This window comes from Solanum dulcamara, chromosome 5 (genome assembly GCF_947179165.1).
Source record: "Solanum dulcamara chromosome 5, daSolDulc1.2, whole genome shotgun sequence".
Lineage (NCBI taxonomy): Eukaryota > Viridiplantae > Streptophyta > Magnoliopsida > Solanales > Solanaceae > Solanum > Solanum dulcamara.
In genome coordinates, this window is record NC_077241.1 from 73,682,861 (window position 1) to 73,700,261 (window position 17,401).

General features: G+C 33.7%; 1 protein-coding gene across 1 annotated transcript; it reads right to left on the reverse strand.

Moving 5' to 3' along the window:
- Positions 1 to 409: 409 nt before the first annotated feature.
- LOC129889750 (lon protease homolog 2, peroxisomal) lies at positions 410 to 12,691 on the reverse strand. The gene is made up of 17 exons (XM_055965173.1): positions 12,443 to 12,691; positions 11,876 to 11,988; positions 11,481 to 11,556; positions 11,106 to 11,275; positions 10,796 to 10,887; positions 9,500 to 9,679; positions 9,324 to 9,407; positions 8,598 to 8,725; positions 6,881 to 7,082; positions 6,590 to 6,796; positions 5,266 to 5,396; positions 4,715 to 4,928; positions 3,763 to 4,065; positions 2,998 to 3,192; positions 1,850 to 2,095; positions 1,542 to 1,643; positions 410 to 857 (listed from the first exon to the last, which is right to left on the reverse strand). The coding sequence occupies exons 1-17, from the start codon at positions 12,547 to 12,549 to the stop codon at positions 774 to 776; spliced, it is 2,634 nt and encodes an 877-aa protein (XP_055821148.1). The 5' UTR covers positions 12,550 to 12,691; the 3' UTR covers positions 410 to 773.
- Positions 12,692 to 17,401: the final 4,710 nt, after the last annotated feature.

Here is a 17,401-nt window from a genome sequence, read left to right on the forward strand (position 1 = left end):
ATCGCTAAAATCAATAATTATTTTTTTTAAAAGCACTCAATCAAATAATTTTTCCATTAAATACCAGTGTTTGACAAGCCCATTATCCCTTTGAATAATGCTCCATCCATAACTTATCTAAGGGTCTGACTTATTATACACTTTATCTATGCTCCAACTGTATCTAAATAAACAAGTGTTCAATAGGTTAAATCCTTGAGATAAAGTCACAACTCACAACATCATACCTAATTGTACTTCCACAAGACGCAGCCATTAACTTGTAAAGGTAGAAAGTCTATCTCCGATAAATCCTAGGTTCAAGTAAAATCCTTAGATAAAAGTGTCGAAATTAAAAAAAAAAAAGTGACAAGTATCCACTACACCTACTGACCATGTTCGAAAGGGGAAAAAGGGGAAGAAAACTAAATAGTTGTTCGAAGCTTTAAAAAGTATATAGCAAATTACATATGAGTGCTTGGAAAAGCAAGCAGCAACATGTCTGACCTTGTTGATTTAGATGAAAGCTTATACAGCGTGAAATTGTGACTAATATATTCAAAAGAAAATAGAAAGAATAATCATTTATACATACATACAGCTGAATAAGAGGCAAGAATAATACACACAGAACATTTTCAGAGACCTCTGTTAAGTATGTTGTTGAATATCTGTTATGCGTTAATCGTGTTAACATTTCCTTTTAGGCATGATGAGCTCTGGCCTCCGATGTCCGAACTGTGTTTTGTTGGCAGAGTTTCTCACTGTTAGCTAAGGGAAGTGTGTTAAAGTTTTCATAATTTTGATTGCTGTCTCCATGGGCAACCACCTTCAAATGCTTGCTCCAGCACATCTTCCACTCGTTTAGCAAATATTATCTGTTGAGCAAAAAGATCATTAAAGTTACTCACAATGCTTCTACCTCGTGAATCATATGAAAGACGCACACTTCTAGTGTATATCACTCTGTTTATGGTATAGTGACCACACACTGATATGACGCTATCAGAAAGGCTCAAGGGGAAAGCTAGTAACACATGCTTTAGGCCCTCAAAATTTTGAGGCTCAAATAAACATTTAATAATGAATTGTATGATTTTATCCACCAAGACAATATTGAAGTTTGCAGGGAAAGAAAACACGAAATCTTCATATAAAAAGAACTGCTTACTTTAATCGTAAAATATTTACAACTTCAAATCAAACTACTCAAATCTACATATTAAATTAAAAAAATTACAACAATATCCAATGCAATGCATTTCAATCCCATGGCTAACATTTTTAACTTAGAATAAATCGATACCAATATAAATAATAACATCACTATGTGTAAATAAAGGTTTTATGACTTTTAAGAGTGCGATATTATAAACAAGTACGAAAAAGGAAAGACAACAATAATTTTTTGCGCATTAGTGTGTGTGAATTTAAGGTTTCTTATTAGAATTTAGTTAAGCCACTAATTCTATTGAGAACCAGAATTTAGTTAGGCCACTAATCCTATTGAACCAACATACTCCCAGTAAATACGAAAATTAAGAGTTATACTTGACAAATACCTCAAGACTTGAAAGCACAGTTGCTGGGACTTCAACCAGGTCCTTCAAGTTCCTCTCTGGCAGTATAACTCTTTTAATACCATATCTATGGGCAGCCAAAACCTGTACGGTACATTGTGAGTGGAACTAGTCAACATAAGACCTCTTATTTGAGTGTCGAATAAACCCATATTGAAGACATATGGGCGTTTTCATATAGCAGACAAAAGATATGTAACCCCAAACACACCATAAAACGGTGGTTGTGGACGTCCATTAATAATGGGGGAGTTTGGGTGGAAAAATATTGTGCCAAGTTGGAAGCATACCTTATCCTTGACACCACCAACAGGCAAGACCATACCTCGGAGAGTCATCTCTCCGGTCATTGCTGTGTCTGCTCTTACTCTTTTTTTACTGAACAATGAAACCAGTGATGTAACCAGGGTTACACCAGCTGAGGGCCCGTCCTTAGGTACAGCTCCAGCGGGGAAATGAATGTGAATATCTCGTCCCTCTAGAAGATTAGTTTCTTCAGAAATAGCTAGCTTCAGTTCTGTGGCTCTGGCACGAACCTATATACAAATAGAAGATTCTATCAACAAGGGAGTAAGAACTGCTTAGATCTATCACTACCATCTTTTCAATTGATCCAATAAACTAAAACGTCTAGCAGATGTACAAGGAATACATTCTTGGATAGCCAAACCCATCTAACACAAACCAGAAAGTTTCCCTTGTAACAAAGACCTTAAAAAAGATACAAATTTGTGGGCATCAGGTGGAGTTTAACGTGTTCTCCAGGTCCAAGTGTGCAAATTCATAGCATGAACCCTCACTCACTATTGCCTATTTCCACTTTTTTCAGGCTATGAAGACGAGAACCTTATTTCTGATTTCATCCAAAACGACAATATCCAAGTTTGACTTCATGCTTTGTTGAAAAATCAAGCATAAACATTAACGCAGTAACAGATGTATGAAACATTTTTGTTGTTTGTTTTGCAGGCATAGAACATGTAGAGTTGGCCAAAAATGTTATTAATAAAACTGTGTTTCTTGGAAGCAAGAAATTCATCCAAATTATGGAAATAAAGAATATGAATTCATTTGTCAATGATAGAACATCATATCTGAGAAAGGTGATACGACATCTAAAAAGGAGACAAAAAAGAAAAGAAAAAACAAAACAAGCATACTTTTTATGTACTCAGTTGTCAATTCAGATTCCTCGTTTTGCAACATTTAAATTACACTACCAGTCATTCAAGTGAAGTAGAGTCCTCCATTATGTTCTGGAATAAGTTCCTTAACAAAGTTTCCACTTGTGCAATGAAGTTCAGTAAGATCATGTAACATTGGACCTTGCATTAAGCTTTTATTTTCAAAGGTAATCATGAAAAGGATGTACTACACCAAAAGAGGTTACTTGTATTGTCTAATTCCTGAACAAATTAATAGCAAGAGAGAAAATTACCCATGTCAATGCAATCTGAGCAGATTCTTTGATAACATCCCCAAGTTGGCCAGTGAGATGAAGATCACCTTTTCCCACCATCACTGTGGCTTCAACAAACTGAACCTCGCCACCAAATGCCGTCCACACCAGTCCAACAGAGACACCAGGATTAGCAACTCGTTCTGCTGTTTCTCTGTCATCATACCTAGGTGGCTGCACCACGAATCACTAAGTTGATCTCACATATCGGGAAAAATAATTTCTAGTATCAATTAGGTATGTCACAATGAAGTAATCGAGAAACATTGAAGGTCATGACTGGCCACATTAGAGGTAATGTGTCCAAGTATTTTGGGCATCATCTAACAAAAAACCCTTTTAAAATACTATTAAGGAAATAGACCTTGGGCTTAACTCAACCCATAGCTAGCTCATGAAGTGAGGAACTGAGGATTGTCCAAGACCATATAAGGAGACAACCATTTCCTCTACCATTGCGGAACACTTAATACCCCCATGCATGCCCAAACTAGATATTAGGAGCATGGATGATATAACACTTGGGCCCAACATTGGGGAAATCGCCAATTGGGATGGGTCCGCCAAGAATCAGAAGAAAATGGACCTCAGGCCTAACTCAAGCCATAAGTTAGTTTATGATGTGAAGATTGTCCAAGACCACAAAAAGAGACAACACACCATTTTCTCTACCAATGTGAGACGCTGGACAAATATTACAGATATCATTACACTGACAATGACGAGGCTGGAAAAAATACTTACACCAAGCACCTTTTCCACCATAGGTTCATCAACCACCATAGGTGAGGCAACCCTAAACGCACCAGAGATATCATGATTATTGACACCCATAGGGATAACTTCCATTTCAACCTCGGTGCTCTCGGCAAGTTTTTCATCTAACAGTGGTGAAGAAAGGCGTTGCACATCTTTGGCGAAAGGCACTAAATGTTCTCGTTCTGCCACTTTGACAGCCGCTGCACGTGCTAAGGCAGCTAAATTCCTTTCTAGATTGCGTACACCTGCTTCCCTTGTGTACCTTTGGATTACAAGTTTCACCATATCCTACCATAACCATAGACCAATATAAAAACCATGTAAGCTTTCAGTTTCTTTATCAGAAAGAGATTACCTCTCCCCAAAAAAGATTTAAATGAGAAAAAAGAAAATATCTCCAGATAATGAGTATGTGGGTAAGGGTACAAAAGACAGACAAGGCCCTCGAATCCACAGGATTGATTACCTAAACACACCAAAAAGAACAAACAATCGCAGGAGATGTCAGCCACTTCACCACATGCTGTTATAGTAAAGTGTGGCGTATACAGAGTGTACATGGCTGACATCCTGTGAAAAGTGTAAATTTTTGGAAAGGTTTGTGGAAGATAACTAAGGAGGATGTTAATGCATTGGACAATTGAGAAATAAAAAATATGACCACAGGAAAAGATCCTTAAGGGTCACATCATAGTCTTTGTAATGGTAAATATATTAGCTTTGTTCAGATAATACAGATTTAACAAACAAAATGTGACACTAATATGATCCAACAACAAGATGTGAACAACTGCTTTTAGTAAACCAGACCATCTAAGATATCATATGCAGGTATTTCTTTTACCAATATTACTCCAGGAAAGTGAATCCAGTACGCAATCATTAGATGCACTTAAAGAAGCAAAAAGCATGCTCAATGTTTCTCACATTTACGTACCTCGGGTATCTGAAGGAAGTCAGAACCTAAACCATGCTGATCAAGAACTCGAGGAATTAAATGCCTAATTGCTATCTTAAGCTTTTCTTCTGGTGTATATCCAGGCAACTCAATGACTTCCATTCTGTCCAGGAGTGGGGGAGGAATTGGCTGCATCCTGTTTGCAGTTGCCACAAAAATAACCTTTGATAGGTCAAACGGCACATTCAAATAGCTAAATTTGAATTAAGGAATCACTGCAAATACACATGTACTCTCAAGTCTGTGATATTATTTACGTAAATGAATCAATTGGCCAAGACCTATACAACAGTCTTTTCAGCAGTTAGTGAGAATGCTGGCAAGTAGTTTCATATGAAACTTTCAAATATGGAATAAGGTATGCAATGATAACCAGGAAAAAATAGCCATCAATATCCATGTTTGTTACTTAAAAAATAGAAAAGATACTTGAAAGAGAAGGAAAGTGAAAATGCAAATGTATCATAGCCAGAATCATTTGGATCCAAATAAATAACAAAGAAAATACAAAAACGACTATGATAGGATACTGATCATTGAATGTTTTATTCTGTTCAGGATCAAGAACCTCCAGTAATGCTGATGCAGGATCTCCCCTCACATCAGACCCAGTCTTGTCAATCTCATCCAGCAGCATAACTGGATTGTGAACACCTACTCTCTGAAAGTTTAAACCTTAAATTAGACTTCAACAAATGAGAAACCAGTAACAATCCTTAAGCGTGTGCTCTATAGAGTAGAAAGACAATGCATCTCTTGTCTTAAGTTAGTGTAGACTAGAGACATACGGTTACCATGAAAAATAAAATCAGCTAAACAATGTACACATCCGTGGTTTTGTTTTTCTAAAATAAAAAATATCCTCGCTGCATTCAAAACTGCAGTAAGGAACCCAACAGAAAGATGCCAGCTACTTTGTTTATCTTGTATTTAAGAGCAACAAGTTTCTTGACAGAATACTGGAAATTCATATGAAGGCAGTAGTAAATAGAGGCGGCTTCAATATTTAGAGGCTAAAAGTTAACATAAAGCTCCTGGACATCAGAACCAAATCCTAAACTTAGCAGGCTTCTCTAATTATTATAGAGATTGGTCCTTATACACTGAAACTAACACAACTCCAGCTGTAGATGGAACAGACAATCCGTTGACAACCAAGCAAGAGCATACAATAGGATCTTTGTCTAGCATGGCAACTAGACCAACAATAACGGAAGCAGGTAAAAAGCAAAACACATCACTCGTTCACTATGCTACACGGATCCTTCAAAACCCAGTGGGGCCCATGCTGGTCAGACAAAATTTGGGTGTGATTGTGGAATACACACCATATTTATTCTTCACCAAGTGTGCATAGACTACAACTATGGCCAAGAAGCATAGACTGATTAGGATTTGGGCTTTGATATGTGTTTATACACACACAAAGTACGAGAAAATTTTACAGCAACTTTTTTATAAAGGCCATTATGTAAGACAATTTATTGAAATAAAATTCAGTTACTTAAGGAATCTATTTGTATAAGTTTTGATTCAATGACTTCACGATTAACTACATGTGTGTATTCATTTTATTCTATACATTTAACTTTATCCCAACACCTGCATGAGTACTCATATCCTTATCCCCGCATCCTAAGATTTAGGAGATGATAAATCTTTCAGATCCACATACCCAGATTTAAAAAAAAACATGTGACCAAGTAACATGGCTTATTTCTAATCCTGTTGAGTTATTTTTTAGAACTTCTCTTTCCTGGGTAACTTAGTTGAAACTGTACTCAAGATATTGCAAACAGCAGATACAAAATGAAATGACAGAAATCATCAAACTACAGAAAGTTAAGTCTGCACCTTTAACCCATCAACTAGACGCCCAGGCATGCTTCCAATATATGTTCTCCTATGCCCTCTGATATCGGCCTCATCTTTGACACCACCAAGGGAGATGCGTATAAACTTTCTGCCCAAAGCAGCAGCAATAGATGAAGCCAAAGATGTCTTCCCAACACCTGGTGGACCCACAAAGCACAGCACAGGACCTCTCGCATCTGGTTTGAGCTGCATTTAATGTTCAATTCACATCAGATTATTTTGCAATCAAAGCATATTTTAACTCGTGAAAATACAAGATAAGAGCCCAACCTTCCGAACAGCTAGATATTCGATTATCCGCTGCTTGACCTTCAATAAACCATAATGGTCAGCATCAAGACTCTCTTTTGCAGCTTTTAAGTCCAATTCAAGTTCTGGGCTGGCGTTCTCCCATGGAAGATCAGCAAGTAGCTCCAGATAAACACGGGAGCTATTGTATCCAGGTTGCTGAGGCTGCATTTTTTTGAGTCTCCTGATATAAGAATTTGGAGTAAAAATTAAAGAGTAAATAAATGGAACATGTCACCAAAAACTCAAGCATACAACATGATCTGCTACACCAGGTTTAATTTTAATTAAGTACAAACCAATCCTAAAAGATCAAGCAGCTAACAACAAAAGTTATTTGAGAAAAGAAAAACAAATTAAGCAACACCTAACTTGTGCCAGAACGGTTGTGCTAAAGAGTAGATAGAGACATCAACAAAAATTCCTCAATAGAGAAAGAATATGATGAAGTATAATCTCCAGCACATCATAAATTAGTTCCAATGAAGCATCCATTGAGGTGGATAGTTGTGGATGCGGGGAAGTCAAATTAATTAAGTATTTAATTATAATTAGTTAATTTTATTTTAATAGCTTTCTATATTATTCTAGAATAGAATTTATGTTTCATAGCTTCATAAGGATTAGGTTATAAGAATTAGATTTCCTATTGATGTAATAAGACTCCTATTTAAAGGGATTTTTGATGAATAAATCAGGAAGTCATATTTCAACAAAAAAGTAAGAGATTAGAGTTCTCTCTTCCATTGAACTCTAAGGTTTCAGTCTCCCTTCAAAGAGCTGAAGAGATCGGAGTTCTCTCTTCCATTGAACTCTAAGATTTCAGCCTCCTTTTAACAAGCTGAACTTATCTATCACCCAGTGAATTGATCCTCCCCTAAAGATTCATAACATGGATCCAGCCTCAAACATCCTTTCTTTATTCAGTAAACACTTCTGTATATCATAGGTGAGTTGGCCATTTGTTAAAGTACATCATTGATACCATCAGCCATGATTAGAATCATTGTCAGTCAAATGAGTTGTTTTGATCAGAGTCCAAGAGTAGCACAGGTTTTAACAATGCAGACAATTATAGCAGCAATTCAAAAGATAAAAGAGAGATACCAAAAGGAAACACAAATGTCTAACATAGATAGGTCAATTAAACCTAAGTTCATGGGTAAAGACGTGAGCACTTCACTATTTCTGAGATGGTAAAAAGGACTTCTTTCAAATCAGAGTCAACACTAATAATTCCGGAAGCATCACAAAAGGAATAATATTACATAATTCATTCTCTCCACTGAATAATTAGCAAGTGAATTCCCTACATAAACACTTTCTTACCAAAACTCTCTTAATGGATAGCTGGAAAGCAACATTTCCTAGGAAAAATGATGATCGACACATTTGATTAAAAAATATAAGGTTTGTATTCAAAAGAGAGGAGGGATCCTCCTCTCAGGTAACGCACAGCATGCAGATTTCCTCCACAAATCCATTTTTACATGTGGGTGAGGACCTGCCCTCCTTTATCTTCTCACTGCTTCTTCTCCTTCCTCTTTCCCTTTCATGTTCCTCCTCTTCTCTCTCCTTTTTCTCCTTTCCTTTCTCATTGTATTCACCTTTCTTTTATCGTTATTTTGACAAAAACAATGAGGATGGTCCAAACATAAGTAAATCTCATGAAGGGCATTTTGAGTTTCAAATAGTGTACCTTAGTTCCCTCAGAGCATGTTTCCAGATACTTGCAGGCATTCCTGCTCCTTGCATCTTTCTTTCCAAGGCAACCAAATCATCTTCTTCATCATCATTGTCACCGAGTTCCTCCTTTATGGCTTTCATCTATAAGATGAATAAGAATTAACAAACAGAAGCAAAATGCGTAATCAGAGGATATCAGTTTCCATCAGAACCATCTATTCCTGTCCTCGGAGGGTTAGGAGAAAGGACCTCAATCATACAGACCTCAATGTACTGCGGAAGATGAACTGATCTTGAGACAATATGACAGGAAGAAGAAAAGGACAACAAAAGTAACAAGCATATTAAGACCTATTCTAATACTATTTTGGCAGCTACAAGCACGTGACTAGAATTTCGCAAGAAACTTTGGTAGCAGTGGCGCAAAGCAAAGGGGAGAAAGCGTGGAGTAAACAGGCAGTCATTAGGTTTTGAAAGTTATCAACCTTATCCTTACATAACAGTTTTGGCAAATAACACAATGATAGACTTCCAACAGACCCCAAAACCTAATGCTAAACTCCTCTGCCATTGCCAAAGATTAAGAAGGTGTTGACAGCAAATACTCCCACTTTTTTTTTAGAAACAGCAAATACTCCCACTTGTTCGACAGTTTCCCTCATCGCATAGTTTTATGTGGCAAAACTTAAAATGAAACTTTCAAAATAAAGAAGAAAATATCAAAAACACATAAAGATACCTGCTGTCGCAACAGAAATTCTTTCTGAGACTTAGATAACTGCCCCTCAACCTTCTGGGTAATCTTCTCTGCCACCCGAATTGACTGGAAAAGCAAAGGATAGATAAGATGACTCGAGTGCACGAAATTAAGAAGCAACACATTCAAACACAAAAGCACAACAAACAAGTAGGTACCTGTAGATGCCTATCAACTAGCTCAGTAGCTTTTGAAAGCCTCACTTTAACATCAACAGAGTCCAGCATGGATAATTGTTCCTCAAAGCTAATTTCAAAACTAGCTACAAAAATATCAGCCAATTTATGGACAGGAACTGTCTCTAGAAGAACCTTTGTTCTCCCACCGGTCTTTTGTTTCTGTCAAAGAAATATCAGCGAAACATATATTACTAAGAATAGATGGATCATCAGCTACCCTACTTTTCAATTTAAGACATAATATCTGGTTGCAGTTTCCTTCCATGTCAATAGAACTCATTCTGGGATACTTTTCATGCTACTAGTAGATACATTTAGCCATCTAAATGATAGAGAACACCTTTGAAAATTGGGGGAATAGATGCATTATTAAATTTTACTAAGATCAAGAAGACTTCATTGAGATTTTAGGTTTAGAGAATCATTCGTCACGCATAAACCTTTCCCATAAAAATAGTGTTGAATAGGACATATTAGTAATGTAGGCATTAGTAATGTTGGTATTAGTAATGCTGAGATTGTTTCTTATGCACTGTTTTGTTTGGTGTATTAAAATAACATGTATTGCATAATTTCTAAATAAAATTATTTAGAGAAAAATACCCTCCACAAATACGATGGAAAGGATGTGGAAAAGGTTTTGAGGGACAATTGTGTCTAATGTATGCATTAAAAAACCTTGCATTGCTAAAAAATCTTGCATTGCTAATACCATGGTTTTCCATGCATTAGTTATACATAGCATAATACCAAATAGAGTGTATAACTAATGCATGAGTTAAAAAAAATATATCAAACAAGGTATTAGTAATACACAAAGCTAATGTATGCATTATTTTTTTAATGCATCCTAACAAACGACCCCTAATAGTTTTCCCATGCCACGCAGCTAATAATAGAGGGCGTATTTCTGCTTCATTTGAAGTATGTACGACGTACTTGCAACACATCATTCTTGTTTCTTAGGATGCAGATGGTTTTCTATATCTGGTTTTGCTAATATGTCTATTATCAGAGGAAGGGGTGGGGGAAAGAATCGAAATCCAGGAAAGCTACATTGGATGCAGGCCGTATCCCCTGTTACATGTTACAGAATCAGAATTACATATCTTCATCCACGAAAAAAAAAAACAGACATAAGGGCTGGAAATTGTTTTAAAACTTTTTAGCTACTACATAGAGGTAATTGTTTTACTAGTTGCAACTTAATGGTGCTACAAGGAAATTCAGCTAAGCAGGGAATTATTGTAAAGAAGAGTTAGCCTCAAAACTCACCTGCTCAAGAATGGAAATGAGCTCCATTGCAGTGGCTTTAAATTGACGAGACAATGCCACGAATTCTTGGTCTTGCTCAATTAACTCCATCTCTGATCAAGACAGTAAAAATGCTAGCAATTAAGAATTCTTGTATGTTATTATTTTCAACATTAAGCACCTAGCACAACCTCCTGTCTCTTAGTCTCCACGCCCTCCTCCCTCTTCCCCTCAAGAGGCTGGGGTAAAAATAAAAGGAAAAGGGCTATGATTCAACTATCTACATCCTACATATGTCCAGTCATCTAAAGAAGATTAACAGAACTCATACCACCCTTGGTCATATCAAGAGAAGTGATCCGTGCTGTATAATATGTTCCTCTGGTACTAAGCTCCTGCACATTGAATCTGCATAAGCCCTCTAGTACAACTATGTATGTAACTCTGCCACTTGGTTTCTCAACTCCTCTTGAGAGATGTAAAGCACGGGCTGCAACTCCCCTGAGTTGAAATAAAATATTAAACTTCACAAATGATTTAACAAACACATAAAAAGAGAAAAAGAAAACAAAAAACTGATAGTTGAAATACTAATTTGTGATATAATGAGTAAACTAAAATCAAAATACAATAGCCATATGGCATATACAAACCAGGGCATCTATGTCAATGCAACTATAAAGGGAATGCATCGTGATATGTATACCTATCATGCCAGTGTATAACTTCCTGTTGATTTTTTGAATCGAGCTTGTGGTTATCTGATGTTTCTCCACCCATGCCTGCAGTAATTACAACAACTAAATTCAACTGGGCATAACTATACTATTATTTCCATCCCAATTTACTTGAACTACTGCCCTTTACGATTCATCCAGGTTTGTTTAACCCATTTCTCTAGGAAACCAAAGCTTTCACCCCTGAGTTACTACTTTAAATCACATTTGCATTTTCGAGACATCTTTATGACAAATTACACCCTGTACAATTTTTATCAAGTTAACAAATACCTCAAATATGTCTCACAATAAAAGTTCTTTGAGCAAGAGGTTTTTTTCTTCTTTTTTTTTTCTTAATAACAGTCAGATTAAGGAAGATCACCTGAAGATACTGCAGTACCCGAAGTGGCACTCTCAGCTGAATCTCTAACCGGTAATATTCCGATCAGTCCCTTCTCTTCCCTCTGCCATAACTCCTGCTCCACCAATTTTACACTGCAAAACACACATTTATTTATACATAAGATAAACAGAAACATTACTCCCTATCTTTTGGTCTTTGATCTTCGCCGCAATCATTTCCACAATGTATTTTGCAATATCAGCTTCAAATTACACTATACAAACCAATCATAAAAATTAAAAAAAAAAAGTGGTTATTTCACATTAAATCCAACAATTAAGTCAAATTTATATGCTTTAGCTGGTAACTGCAACTCTTCGCTCATCGTCTATCCTAAAGCTAACAATCCTCAAATTCTACTACTTCAAAGTTCATCTATACAACAGGTCAACGAAACCTCTAATCCTCGCGCCAATTCACAAACAACTAACTTCTTTTCAAATCTCTACATACACAATACAGCTCAAGTAACACTCATAAAAAACAAATATCACAAATTATAAAATTTCTACAAGCAAATAACGAATCTTATTGAAATATACCTACCTGCTAGGAGAAGTGCAGCGAATTCTAATGATCGCACCAGGTAACAATACTTTATTCCTGAATGGAAGAATCGCTAAACGGCTCGGAAGTTCTACAGATTCCGCCATAGTTATCTTTCCCAAAAAACTCGAGTTTTTTCTTCTTCTATTGCTTGAGAAATCGATATTTATATAGGGAGGAATTTTTTAAAAGGAAAATTAATAAGGGACGTAAAGAAGGTGAGGTGCAGGTTGAATTCCTTCAAAACGACGACGGTTTATTCAATATTTTCTTTTTTTAATTATTTGTATTTGCTGTCCTTTTGTTGTCACGTATCCAGGAGGTCACGGGTTCAAATCTTGAAAACAGCCTTTAGCAGAAATGCAAAGTAAGGTTACGTACAATAAACCCTTGTGGTCGGGCCCTTTTCCAAATCTGCGCATAACGAGAATTTAAATGCACCGGACTATTTTTTTTATTTGTTGTCCTTTTCTTTTCTTTTTTTTCATTGATTCTCGCTCCTCATGAATCGTGATTCATTGCATTGTTTATTTATTATTGGAATATTTTGTTTTAATTGGATTTTAGTGACAAACTAATCATGATTATAATGAGAAAAGAAAGAAACCTAATTTGGAAAGCTGTGTTGGTAAGTTTCTTACCCCATCTTTCCACTTTCACTCATTCATTTTGTACTAAAAATAGATATTCACATTTTTACTTATTCGATTTAAAAATTAAGAGATAAATTTATTAAAAAAATAATTAATAGTTTAATTGATTGTCTACGTAAAATTTTTACCTTGTAATCTCGTCCCCCATTTCTCCTTCTCCTATACTTAAAAATGAAAAAGAGAAGAAAATTTTACCATTCTATACTTGATTTACTCTTATTATTAAGTACTAATTATTTTTAATTTATTTTCCGGTGCAAAAGATGATTTATAATAATTAGAAGTGATATGATAAAGTTGTCATTTTATTTTATTATTATTTTAAAAGTGTGTTAAGACAAATATTGACAAGTAAAAATGAATCGCAGATACTAATTTCCAATTAAGCTCCTAATGATCCGGTATTTTGTCATAAGACCTAGTAACGTTTTGCACTTTGTGATGGTCGTAGAAAGTGGTAATACAATTAGGCACAAGATACTAAGATTAGAAGAAATTATTATTAGCTTAAGTATGTACGTATTAAATGGTCTCTTTTAACTTACGATTAAGAAGAAGATTTTAATTTTATAAGCAGTTTATAAGGTACTTACATTTAAATTTTCTGTAATTATTAATTAATAACCTTAGTAAATAATAATCTACTACCAGATATTATTATACTGGTATTGTAAATAAATACTTCCTCTGGTGTCCATTTTAGTTATTGTTTTTACTAAATATAGTTCATCAAAATAGAGTAATTGTTATTTAGAAAATTATGATATAATAAAAAGGGTAGCCCGGTGCACTAAAGTTCCCGCTATGCGCGGGGTCCGGGGAAGGGTCTGACCACAAGGGTGTATTGTACGCAGCCTTACCTTGCATTTCTGTCAGAGGTTGTTTCCAGGGCTTGAACCCGTGACCTCCTGGTCAAAATTATGATATAATAAAGAGATTAATTATTTATTTTCACTTTTATTACTTAATAAATGTGGAGAAAACTAATTTAGTGAAAAAGAAAGTAAAATATTAATTAAATTAAGACCAAAGAATAAATAAGGATAATTTATTTAAATTATCTTTTTAATTAATATTTTTAAAGAACATATAAAAAGAAAAATATGACAAATAAAATAATTTAACCGTCCTTATCTCCGTCCTAGCAAGATAGGATATTAACAAATGAGAAATCTAGTCAATGATATCAAGGAGAAATGATTTTTTTTTCAAGAATTTTAATTCAGGAGACAAGTAATTAAAATTTCTCCATTTTATATTCGATTAAAAATCTCGAATTTTATGTTGAAATATATCTTCAAATAACAATTAATGTGAAGCAAAATCAGGAACAACAAATCTATTTATTATAAACATACATTATTTGTAACTTAAGTTGAATGTATTACGAAGTGTTAATGGGGTGAGACAAGTCAACTAGTCAATCACTACTTGTCTACTTGCACGATGCACTTTGCCAAGTAAAAAGATTAATGCATGTAGTTTGCCAACTTTCTAATACATGTACCAGAAATTGTAATGTAAACCAAAAATAAGAAATAAAATGTGATTTCTATACTTCTTGTGAGAAGTCTTTTATTTATGTACTCCCTAGATAAGTAAAAATTCTCTTTAATTTGCAGGAGTCAAAACTGATAACACTTCTTTTCAAAAATTATACTATATTTAAAACCCAAATACTGAACAAATTTCCCTCAAAGAATGATATTTGATTTTTTTTAAAATGTTGTCGGCCTAACAGAACTTGCAGGACCCCAACATATAGAGCTCCCTCAATAATAGTAGTTCTTTCTCACCGCCAATGAATGTGGTGCATTGAATGAGCTACTTCTTTTTTAATCAAAGATTTTGAATTCGAATTTTGAATATATAAAAAAAAAAATTGGTAAAGAGTGTTTTTCCTCGAATGGATCCTATGCGTCACGAATTCGGATTAATCAGACTGCAAGGATGGTACCGATCACCAAATAGAAAATCAAAAAAAAAATCATTTTAAATATGTCTACATTTTATACTTCAATTATTGGGAAAAGGGTCAAAAATGCGTTTAAACTATGTGAAATTAACAAAAATGTCCTTCGTTTATAGTTTGGTTCAAAAATGTTCTTGCTGTCAATACTTTGATCCAAAAATGTCCTTGTTGTCGATAGTTTGGTTCAAAAATACCCATATTATTACTAAATATGTCAAAATGCCTTTTTGAATAAATATACCATTTCTTTTCATTTCAATTAAACACATCTTGTTTCGGAAAAAAATGGTTTTTAAAGAACTCTATTCTTGTTTTTTTTCTTTTAAAACCACTTTAACTGATAAAAACATAAGAAATAATTTTTTTAATACTAAATCTCATTTTATCAATTAAAATTGAATAATTTTATGTACCTTTTTAACGGATAGTTTATATCATATATATAAGATCATAAACCCATCATTAATTTTTATTTAGATAATAATAAAAAATAATTTTAATAAAGTATGAAATATTTTTATATTATAATTTTTTTTGAACTGAAGTAGGATAAATATTTGCTAATAGAAAAATATTATTTAGAAAATTATGTGTTCAGAAAGAAACTAAATAATATATTTATTTGAAAAAATGGCATTTTTGATCCATTAAGTAATAATAAGGGTATTTTTGGACCGAACTTTTGACTGCAAGGGCATTTTTGGAACAAACTATAAACGGAGGACATTTTTATTCATTTCACATAGTTTAAGGGCATTTTTTATCCTTTTCCCTTAATTTTATGGAGAACTGCCTATTTTCTATTAGTATAAGTATTGGATTACTTTGTTCATGACGCAAATTCGAATTAATCAAACTGCAATTATGATATCGGACACTAAATAAAAAATAAAAAAATAAAGCTATTTTGATTTTAAATGTGTCGGCGTCTTATACTTCAATTAATTTTACGAAGAATTGACTATTTTCTATTAATACAAGTATGGAATAAAGATCATCTAGTGTTTTTGCTTAACTAAAATCTACGCCTGAAATATCATAACTCTCACCTAAATTACTATATTGATCATTAAATCACCCCGCGGAACACAAAATTGTAATTTCTCCTGTATTATGAGACCTATGTCAGACTTCTCCTCTAGCTAATAATGTTTCCTTACACACATTTCATGTCATTAGTTATAATTAAAAAGTAATAAATAACGGTGATCGATATCATTGGAAAGCTAGTCTTTATCCCAAATTGTTCCTCTAATATTTATTTAACCTTCAAACTATATATTGGAAAAATTAAGAAAGATTCGTTGCGATAAAAATATACTTATCTTAGCTTTACTCCTAGAAGTGAAATTGAATATAGATTAAGATAAATGATTAAGCACAATTTTTACTTATAGTCATTTTTATTAGTTTTGTGCATTGAATTAAAGGAGTTGTACTCAATGCATGAGAAAAATATCTTCATTTCTCTGAAATATCTCCAGGAAGAATTATCTGTTGAGCTCAGTTTACAAAGCATGGTGGATCCCCCACCCCCAATTTTTTAATTTTTCAAAACTCGAATTCAGATTTGGACAACAAAATTGTTGACTTTTGATAAAAAGATCTGATTTAGTCTTAAAATTAGTTTATATTCGAAGCAGTTCAAATACATTAGTAGTCTAAATAAAATTCGAATGGAGGAGTTAAATTTTAATATATATTTTTAATATAGATTATTATAGTAATTTTTCTTGATACATACTAGTATTTTAGATTTGTGGACCTTCTAAATAATTCTTCTTTTTATATATAGGGCAAATGGCCTGATTTATCACTAAACTTTACGATATATAGCTGATATATCCTTCATTTAAAAACTAGCTCATATATATCCCTACCATTATTGAAATGACACATATATACGCCTCCCCCCACCGTTACAAATTATTTTTTACTAAATTAGAAATACATTTTTTTACTAACCTATATATAATTTTTTTCACAAATTTATTATTTTTGAAAAAATATATATATCCGTAAATATACCTTGTTCTTCTAACGGAAGTGAAAAAATTATTTTTAAAATTATTTTTTAAAGTTTTTTATTAAAAAAATAATACATGTAGGGGTATATTTGATCTTTCTCACACATAATTTGTTTTTTTAATTTTTTTTATTCAACGGCTAATTTGAATTTATTTTTTAGATGGTCAAATTAATTTTTCTCACTACTTTTATTGAAAAATTTATTATACATGCCCAAATTTTTTTTATAGATACAAAAACTAAATTACAATATAGCATCAAAAAAAATTGTTTTAAATTAAAATATAGCTGCAAAATAGTTTTAAA

Bases quoted from the DNA above. Each gene is read 5' to 3' on its own strand.
- LOC129889750 (XM_055965173.1), bottom strand. From the start codon at position 12,549: ATGGCGGAATCTGTAGAACTTCCGAGCCGTTTAGCGATTCTTCCATTC. The intron at 9,408-9,499 runs GTACCTACTTGT...TTGCTTTTCCAG, and splicing joins TAGTTGATAGGCATCTACAG to TCAATTCGGGTGGCAGAGAA. The intron at 1,644-1,849 runs GTATGCTTCCAA...TGTACCGTACAG, and splicing joins TTGGTGGTGTCAAGGATAAG to GTTTTGGCTGCCCATAGATA.